Source organism: Spermophilus citellus (genome assembly GCF_964194105.1).
Source record: "Spermophilus citellus genome assembly, chromosome: 14".
NCBI lineage: Eukaryota > Metazoa > Chordata > Mammalia > Rodentia > Sciuridae > Spermophilus > Spermophilus citellus.
The window spans coordinates 5458272-5468439 of record NC_138194.1 but is presented as its reverse complement, the minus strand read 5'-3'; the positions used below and the strand labels follow the sequence as shown (position 1 = coordinate 5468439).

Sequence of the window (10168 nt, the reverse complement as noted above, 5' to 3'; positions counted from 1 at the left end):
CTGAACAATTTGTTCATTTAATAAATCCTGGCCAGGCTCTCCATCAGCCAGGGCACCGTGCTGGGCACTAGGGCAGGGTCTGGATACAGGCAGACTCAGCTCCTGCTCCCTGGGAGGTGAGGTGAGTGGAAACAGCAAGATAGGGACAGAAAGGCTCCAGGATGCTGGGGGCATGAGCCAAGCCAGGTGCATAGAACCAGGGACAGAGCTGTGGCACTGTGAAGGCGTCCAAGCTCATTAACTGTGACTTCATCAGTGTTCTTTTCTCTTAGTGTCTTTGTCCATAAAGAAATGGAACCTCTGGTAACTTTATAAAATGTTTGTGAGCATTAATTTTTTTTGGGGGGGGGGTGGTGCTGGGGATTGAACCCAAGGCCTTGCGCATGCGAGGCAAGCACTCTACCGAGTGAACTAGAGCCTCAGCCCTATGAGCATTACATTTTTAAAAAGAACATGAAAATAGTAAGCACGGTGCCTGGCACCAAGGAGAAGCGGTCAATAGATGTTACTAGTTGTCTATTATTTTCACATAGTGTAGGCTTGTGGGGGAAGGGAACTGAATAAGAAAAATATTTCACAGCCAGGCACAGTTATGCACATTCCAGTGACTCAGGAGGCTGGGGCAGGGGGATCACAAGTTTGAGGCCAGCCTCGGCAATTTAGCAAGACCTGGTGCAAAAAGGTGGTGTAGTTCAGTGGTGGAGTGACCCTGGGTTCAATCCCCAGCACCAAAAAAAAAAAAAGAAAGAAATAAAGAAAACAAGCTGTTCTAAAAACAAATGGATTTCTTAGCAGATTTTTCCTAAAAGGACAAAATTGGGATTAGGGAGAGTTGATGGAAAGAAATGTGGAGATAGGAAAATTGAGGCTTCTAACTTACATTTGTATCATATTTGCCTTTTCAAAGTGCTTTTTTTTAAAAGAGAGAGTGGGGGGGAGAGAGAGAATTTTTTTAATATTTATATTTCAGTTTTCGGCGGACACAACATCTTTGTATGTGGTGCTGAGGATCGAACCCGGGCCGCACGCATGCCAGGCGAGCGCGCTACCGCTTGAGCCACATCCCCAGCCCTCAAAGTGCTTTTATAGCCATTGCCCCCTTTTAAATTAGGAGCCATAGACTATCTGTTGCTCCAAGTAGAGTGAATGAATTTGCTTCTTGTCTGTGGAGGGTAAAGGTCTCGACTGCTTGCAGCAGTGTTAGGAGGATTCTGAGGCTGCGTTCCAAGCCCGCTAGGAAATGCTGCTGCACTGGGTGAGCAGCATCTGCCCCGGAGGGGAGATTACCACCTGGGTGCTACAGACGCCAGTCTTCAGAGGGTCCCCTCGGCCCTTCTTGCAGGTGGAAGTGATCAAGAAGGCTTACATGCAAGGCGAAGTCGAATTTGAGGATGGAGAAAACGGTGAGGACGGAGCTGCCTCCCCCAGGAATGTGGGGCACAACATCTACATATTAGCACACCAGGTATGAGCTCCTATGCCCCTGCAGATTCTGCGCCCAAGGCCACCACTCCAAGCCCAGGGGCCTTCCCTGAGGGCTGTGGGCCTGGGACTGGCCCTCCTTGATGGCCTTCTCTGAGGGCCACTGCACTCATGAGAGTGTGGCTCCCGGGAGTTTTGGCATCTGATCTGAGGCCCAGGACTTTTCTGTGCTGGGGTCACAGACTTGGAAATCCCCCTTATAAGCACCCACCCCTGGGCAGTAACAGTCGGTGGTTTATTATCTCGTCTGGAGTCCTGTGAAAGGCGTCCCAGCCTTTCTTATAAATACAGCCAAGTTTCTCAACAATCTAAAGGAGTAAACTCCAGCTTCGCCGCCAGCTGTATGTGAGGTCCATGGGAACTTGTCGTTAGGACTTCCTTCTGCCTTGGGGGATAGGGTGATGCTCCGTGCCCTGGCATCCCAGTGTCTCCTTTCTTTATCCTGTTCCCTGTAGGAGGTTCTTAATCCTCCTCTTTCTGGGTGCTGATGTCTCTTGGATTTTTGGGGGGTCTGGGCAGGCCATAGCTCAGCTCCTATTTCCTGTCCCCCTTGTCCCTCGAGCAGAGACCCGGCTATAAGCAATGATGGGGTTGGGCCCGAGGTTGGTAGGTCCCTACCCCATTTCTATCCCATGATTAGCATCTGACCTCCAAAAGGGCTTCTGAACATTCCACATGGAGGCTCTGCAGGACTGTCCAGAAAACCCTCCTGTCTATATAGAAATCAGGGGACCCTCATGCAGTGGCACGGCCTGTAATCCCAGCAGCTCCAGAGGCCGAGGCAGGAGGATCGCAAGTTCAAAGCCAGCCTCAGCAATTTAGCAAGGCCCTCAGCAATTAGCAAGACCCTCAGCAATTAGCAAGACCCTGTCTCAAAATAACAAATGAAAAGGGCTGGGGATCTGGCTCAGAGGCCGAGCCCCTTTGGGTTAAATCTCTGCTACCCCTTGCCCCCTGAAAAAAAGAAAAGAAATGAAATCAAGGGGAAGCAAGGACCCTGTATGAGCTTCCAGGACTTTTCTACCAGGCTCTCCAAATGACCCCCATGCAGAGGCACCTGGAGAGAAGGTAGCAAGCCTCCCAGCTCCTTTGCCCTCCGCTTGCTGCTGGTTGTGATGCACTGTTTGAAACTAGAGCTAGAAAGAGCTCATGCATTCCTGTTGTGGAGACGTCGCCCCTGTGTTTCTGTACTTGTGTTCTAGTTGGCTCGGCACAACAAAGAACTTCAGACCATGCTGAAGCCTGGTGGCCAGGTGGATGGAGACGAAGCTCTGGAGTTCTACGCCAAGCACACGGCACAGATCGAGGTAAGTGCGGTCAGCCTGGCGCCGACCTTCAGTGCTGAGGCCTCCACTGAGCAATGCCCTGTGCCGGGCCTGTGCACATTCTTTATCTGAGCAGTGAAGGTGCTGTGAGCACCTCCTCTATACCAGGTCTTGCATAAGGTGTGAATTAACCAGTGATGGCCGTCGGTAGTGTCGCTTGAGGGCTGGAGATGAGGTGGGCTCTGAGCAGAGCCACACAGAGACATCTCACTCATGTCAGATTGTGGCCAGGCCACAAGGATATGGCGTAAAAGAAAGCCCAGCAGAGGGGACGTGCTACAGACTGTGATGCTCAGGAGGCCTGTTCTGAAGAAGTGGCCTATGAGCGCAGACCCTCATGAACGGGCGAGGAGCTTCTCAGACCCTGGGAGGGGAGATTCTTGGGAGGGTGGAGACGAGCAAGGCCCAGGGGCTGCAGTTCAGGGAGCTGAAGGGAGGGGGCAGCCCCGAGCCTGCAGAACTGGTGCACCATCCCTGGGAGAAGTCCAGACTGGACCACTAGGGAGCCTCACTCAGCGACACTACTGTAACATCTGCATGTTAAACCAAACAAAAAAGGTCTTACTAATAATCCTCCTTGAACTGGTTGGTAATGTCCCCATTTTTCACATGGAGAATCACTGCCGTAAGGCTCAGGGGAGTCGTGTTCCGTCTCCAACTCTCAGTAACAGAGCTGGAATTTTAATCCCCGTCTGTCTGACCCCCAAGCCTGGGGATGCGTTTTATGTCCCCTGAATTGTTTCTTAGCATCCCAGGGAACACGGGCTTCCATCTCCAGTCCTGCGGCAGTAAGCGATGATGTGTCACGTTTTGCCAACAAGGAAATATCCAAGCTCAGCATCAGCATTGAAAGGAGGGTTCACATTCACAAGGACTAGCACATTCCTTTGAGCAGCGAGCATGTTCAAGATGGAGATTTTTCACGTGTTCTTCTCTGATGAATCAGGTTTCCAGGCCATCCTAATGTCATGTATCATTTCACTCATGTGCCAGAGTAGGTGAGCACATATTCTTGATTCATCATGCGTGTCAAGGAGCTTGGCCACAGGGCCAGTTCTGTCCTCTGGAACCCTTGGAAGACATGTGTTAGGTGTTGGTGCCATAGAATGTCAGAGGAGACCGGAACCTTAGAGGTTATTTTGTTGAGCTCCGTGGGTTACTGGGGAGGAGACCCACTAGAGGCTGGAGAAGCACTAGAGAAGTTCTCCTGCCTCCCACTTCTAAGTGGCTTTTTTTAAAAAAAGGACAGAAATGCCTAGATGTCCCTGCCTTTGGCCAACACCCTCCCCTTCCCTCAGGTTTCCCCTGGGGTTACCTGAGGGAACCAGGGAACAGTTCCTCACCTCCTGGGGCTTTCTTTGCAGCCCCAGTGTCCTCACTGGGAGTCAGGCTAGGTGGCCCCAGGCTCGGGAACTCCTCCAGCTCCTTTTCCTCCTGAGCCCAGATGCACATCTCTCATGGTGTCCTTCAGAAGAAGGCAGGAGCGATTCCCAATGGCTTGACTGTGTGGAGCAGACAGGTTCTCCATAGCAGGACACTGCAGAATGGTCCCTGCCCCCCTGTTTACACCAGAATTACCCGGAGAGCTGGATCACGGGCAGGTTCTGGTCACTAACCTCTCACATTGTGATTCTAGTTCTATGAGGTTAGGTCATGGGCAGAACTAGTGTGAGAACAAAGGCTTCCGAAACCCGAGTTCCAGCTAGATTCAGGAAGCACTGGTCTACAGACCACGTCCCTCAGAGAATATGGAGCCAGGGCTTGGGAACCCGTCCCACCTCTGGGACACCTTCCCAATTGTGTTAGTCAGCTTTTCGTCACTGTGACCAAAATACCTGATAGGAAAAATTTAGAGGAGGAAAAGTTTATTTGGGGCTCAGTTTCAGAGATCTCAGTTCATGGTTAGAAAGTTTCATTGCTCTGGGCCCATGGCAAAGCAGGACATCATGACACCAGGTCCCAGCTAAGGGAAACTGCTCAGCTCATGGCAGCCAGGAAGCAGAGAGGGAGGAGGAAGGCAGAGGAGGAGAGAGGGGACCAAGGGGCCACAGGGACGATGCACCCTTCCAGGGCACGCCCCCAGTGACTCACCTCTTCCAGCCACACCCTACCTGCCTGTGGTCACCGGGACCCCGTCAGCCCATTAGGATGGACTGCTGAGGCTGAAGCTCCCTGTCCAGTCATTTCACCCTGCAGATTCCTGCATGAACACAAGAGCTTTTATGGGACACCTTGAACCCACGCCACAACAGCACCACGCCGTGGCCTGAGTCGTGTCTCTTGCTGCAAAGTATTGGGAGAATAAGAACCAGCTCTTGTTATAGGGCCTTGGCCCTGGGCCTCACCTGACTTCTCCACCTTCTGAGCAGGAAGACTGAAGAGAGGTCATGCCTCCTCTGTCCTGTGGCCCATTGTCCTTTTGAAATTTCTACACCTGCCCAGGACTATACAGTGTCCTAGAATTTGGACAATCCAGAGCAGACTGTCCTCTCTGCTCCTTGAACCTGTCTAAGGTATCCTGCACCCCAGGGGCCCAACAAAGCTAGCTTAGAGGACAATGAGGCCATCTCAGATCACATGGACACCTTGGCTCACATACCATACGTTTTAGATGCCCTGACAGGTAAGAGGTAGGAGGTCACTGCAGCGGGATGTAAACCAAAGGTCTCTGCATAAAGTTCCTCTGGCGGAATAACTCAGCTTTGCTATCTGAGAAAGGATCTTATGTTATACCGTGGCCCATCAGTGCTCCGTCCAGTGTGACAGTTCTGTGTGGCTGCTGAGACGAAAATGAAATATAACGGAATATTCAGCTCCTCAGTTGCAGTAAGCATATATGCTAATGCCCAGAGGCCACCTGTGGCCCGCCGTCCTCCTGGGCAGCATAGATGGAGAACCATCCCATCTTAGAGAAAGTTCTGTCGGGCAATAGCAGCCTCATGTGAGTATGTATGTGAAACGCAATGTGAGTTTCCGGTAAAAGCTGGTCACGTTAAAACGAATGGGGTCTGAGGTTAGAAAAGCAGAGTTAACCAGAACTGGTTTTTACATTAGTCTGAGAGAGACGGCCCAGCCAAAGTCATCGAATCTGAAAAGTTTGTTCTTTATTGTTCTGAACCTGGAACCCAAGTCCTCCTGCAGCCTGCACAAGGTGTCGGAGGCGACCACTGAGTCTCCCCTTTGTTTCTATCCCAGATTGTCCGATTAGACCGAACAATGGAACAGATTGTCTTCCCAGTACCCAGCATATGTGAATTCCTAACCAAGGAGTCAAAACTGCGAATATACTACACCACGGAGCGGGACGAACAGGGTAGCAAGATCAACGACTTCTTCCTGCGCTCGGAAGACCTCGTCAACGAAATGAACTGGGAGAAGAAGCTGCGAGGTGGGTCCCAGCGCGGGGGACTTGCTCCTAAAAGGTGTGGTCCTGGGCATCTCATGGACCCGAGCTGGGGGGTGCCTCTGCCTCCCAAGAGAAGTCACGTGGGGGTCATCTGTGTGCTTTCCCGGAGGCCAGTGGCCCTTCAGTAGCTGATAAATGGGGCCAAGCCTCAGTGTGGCAGTTCCCCAGAGAGGCTTCCTTCATGCAGCATCTGTCCTGACTGGATGTGTGGCAGTTCCATGGATGACTTGGAATGCCCTTTTTTGTTGTAATCTCCATGTCAGAAATAGAGGTGGGCATGGTATAATCCCAGAAACTCAAGAGGCTCAGGCAGGAGGATTGCAAGTTTGAGGCCAGCTGCAGCAACTTAGGGAGGCCCTAACCCACTCAGCGAGACCCTGTGTCAAAATTAAAAAGGAGCTGGGGATGTCGCTCAGTGGTTCAAGCATCCCTGGGTTCAATCCCTGGCACCAAATAAATAAATAAATAAATAAAGAGGGCGATGAAAGACCAGGCCCTTGAGCGCCCAGGATGGTTCAGTGGGCAGGAAGTGCACTCGGCCTGATTGCTCATTTACTAGTATTCCTGCTCTGGAGACTCCCATGTTTCCCCTCATACCGAGGAGCTCAGGTTTGAGGCTCTAAATCATTTTATGGGCAGTAGAATAACTTTTTATGTACGACACATCATTGCCCTCCAGCGAGTCCCGTGGAGAGGCCCAGGCAGGCCTGGCTGAAATGACTCATGGTAGGCACCTTTATAGGGCTTCCACAGGGGGCTCCCCTGCTCCTGGTTTTCATTAGGGGTTTAATGTGGTCCTTCAGCCCCAACGACAAGCTTGGCACCAGCTGTTGTGGCCAACTTAAAAAGGATCATGTTTTATTTCTGTCAGGAGCAAGGCTTTTATTTGAAACGCTGAAGTCCAGCTACCACTGTGATCTTCTTGGCTCTTTCTATGGGGTGCGACTAGGGTTGTGGAGAGATGTGTCATAGGTCAGTTTCAGGGAACTCTCATCCTCTCCATGATCCCTGCTAATCTGAGGACCAGACATGCCCCCTCTGCTGCTGCTTTGCTTCTCTCCTCAGCCACCTGCATCCTTAGCTTTGCTAGTGACAAAGAAGGTTGTCCAAGCAGATTGGCCAAAAGGTCCTATTCCCACCTCACCCCATCCCTATTCCATTCTCGCCCGTCCCTAAGGGGCATCTTAAAACATTCTGGGCCACACCATCCTATACCCACATGTCTCGAGTCTGACCCAGGGAGCAAGGGCTCACAGCAGCAAGCATGGGTATCCTCCTTGGTACAGACCTCAGAGGATGCAGGCACGATTCTACCACTGCCTGTCCTTGGAGCCTCCTGTGGATTCCTCCGACACTCTTCCAATTCGGGCATCACAGTGAACACTGGCACTCCTGATAGCACCATGCTGGGCTCTAAGAAAGAGATGCCCCTGCCACGAGGAGGAGAAAAGCCCCATCTGCCTCGGGCTCACCTTTCTAGTTCTGTGCTAGAGAGAGGAGAGAACTGCTTTGTGGCTTCTGCCTGTCAGCGCGATGTTCCACAGTCGCAGCTTTAGGGAATGGTCCCGATTTCATGCCTCCAAACCTTATCAATTAATTTTATGCTTATCAGTGAATGTGGCTGCTGAGTGGATCAGATATATTTCTTCTCCCAGAATTGTTCGTCAATCCATATATATATATATATATATATATATATATATATATATATATATATATATGGGGTGTACATGTGTCTCTAAAAATCTGGTAAACCAACAGAGACCTTTCTGTTACGGTGTCTCACGTTGCTCTTTCTGAGATGGTGTCTCCAGCTGGGGAGATCGGGGGGACCTCAGCCCCAAGGAGGAAGATGTCAGTTCCATTCTCTCTCTGCCACTCCCCAGCTCTGTGGCCCCCAGCAGGTGGGTTAACTGCTCCCAGACCTTCATCCATAAGTCAAGGAGCAGGATGACCTCTTGGACTCCTTTTATTCCAGAATGGCCATCTGGGCATTCCCAGATTCATATCACAGTGTCACTCCTGCCTTCCTTTATTTTCAGTCTTTCTGTTTTTGGAAAACAGTTTTTGTTTCTCTAAAGCTTAAACACAAGTATAGTTGTCAACTGGAAGATTTTAATTGGCTTCAAAGCTATCCTCTGGTAAGAGAGAAATTGAAAATAATAACTGAATTAAACATGATTTGCATATCTAGGGAGGGGAGAAGTATACTCATTAGAAGTGCAGTGAAGTTGAAATGCATTCTCCCCTTCCAAGGATCTATCTTCTCTCCTAGTAATTCTGCAGAAGAGGTCTTTTCTGGCTTACTCACATAGCAGCTCAGCTTTACCTTTTACTGAACGTCACCTGTGCTTTGGGACATCTGTAGCTGAAACTCCACTGTTAATGTTGCTTAGTGTTTTCTTCTGCAAGAACTGAGACACCCAGTTAGATGCTCTGCCCTGTAGAAACCCTGTTCTCTGCTTTGCTTACCCAGCACATGCAGCAGGCACGCAGGCACACACACCCTTCTCCCACCTGCATCCTGCCTCTGCCTCCCGCTCTGACATCCGTTCCTGAAGGTCACGGCTCTGGTGAAGTCCAGACTGGGCTGTGAAAACTAGAAGAGGAAACTGAGATAGGGTTGCACATGCTGATGCCTGTGCCCTGTGACTGTCACTCTGATAGGCACAGAGCTGGGAAATGCTGCTTATACACATATATGTGGAATCCAGGTCAGCTAGCAAAGCCCAGTTCCTTTAAGCAAAAGGCTAGGAAAGAGTGTCACCAAAACATGTCCTAGGTATAGTGAGTCAAATCACTCACCCATCTGGGGTCATGGCATCCCACTGTCTTGCTGGACATGGCAGGATGTTGTTGATCCAGGCAACTTTTAGCCCCAAGGACTGCAAGTCCTCACAACCCAGCAGAGCCAACATGCTGCAGGTTACACTGGAGAACCCAACATGCGAAGGTTGTGGCTCCTTCCTCTGGAAGGGGGCAGACAACACAGGCATATTTTAAGTGGCTACATACCAAGCTGATTATGATTAGGCCTGTAATCAGGCAGTGGCAGGTTATGTGAATATGGGAAAGGAAGACTTGGGAGGACAGGTGGGACCGGAATAGCATCTAGATGGGAAGTGGGGACTTAGATACATCTCCCCCTCCTGCAGGCTCTCTGGCTGTGCTGTCTTCTCTTGCTGCTGAAACCACTGGCCACGAATTCTGGTGCCTACAACACCATTCTCACGAGCCTGATATCAAATTGGTAGAGCCATGGCTGCCTGAGGTCCTGCGCTTTTGTCCCCTCCCTCCCCAAAGCCCAGAGTGTCTAGCAGAACCCTTCTTGTGTTGCATGGCTTTGGCTCTGAGTCTCCTGCTTCCGTCTTTCACATGCAAGGACTTGCAAGTCCTTTCTGTCATGTAAGGTAAGACAGTCACAGGCCCTGAGGATTAGGATAGGGACATTTAGGGCCCATCATTTTGCCTACTGTAGAATGCATGTTCATTGCATTTCGTCACTGTGTACCAAGTTACCCACCAAATTTTAGTGGCTTGAAAAAGTAAATATTGATTTTTCTCACCGCTTTCTGGGGTCAGGAATTTGGGAGTAGCTTAGGGGGATGGTTCTGACTCAGAGTGTTTCAACTGAGACCGCAACCAGGGCCACCATCTGTGCATTTACCTGGACTGGAACATCCACCTGTTGTTAGCTCACCCAGGTGGCTGTTGGCAGGGGCCTCAGTTTCTCTGCACATGGGCCTCTGGGTGAATCTGCTGCAAGTCCTCACAACCCAGCAGAGCCAATGGCCGAGTCCAGAGAGTGAGGAAGGTCACAGAGCCCTTCGTGACTACCCTTAGAAGTCAGGCGCCAGCAGTTGTGCTGTGTTCTGTTTATTAGAAGTGAGTTGCTGGCCCCACACACACTCGGGGGAGGGGAATTTAGCCACACCTTGTGAAGGGAGGAGTATCA

At 50.7% G+C, this 10168-nt stretch overlaps 1 protein-coding gene across 1 annotated transcript in view; it reads left to right on the top strand.

Moving 5' to 3' along the window:
• The first annotated feature begins 1222 nt into the window (after positions 1 to 1222).
• Positions 1223 to 10168, top strand: part of LOC308633093 (inositol 1,4,5-trisphosphate-gated calcium channel ITPR1-like) — a 10831-nt gene continuing 1885 nt past the window's right edge. Inside the window, exons 1-3 of the mRNA XM_081265588.1 lie at positions 1223 to 1465; positions 2685 to 2789; positions 6003 to 6195. Of these exons, the coding sequence (XP_081121714.1) occupies positions 1241 to 1465; positions 2685 to 2789; positions 6003 to 6195 (523 nt within the window). The 5' untranslated portion in view covers positions 1223 to 1240. The remainder of the gene's footprint in view (positions 1466 to 2684; positions 2790 to 6002; positions 6196 to 10168) is intronic.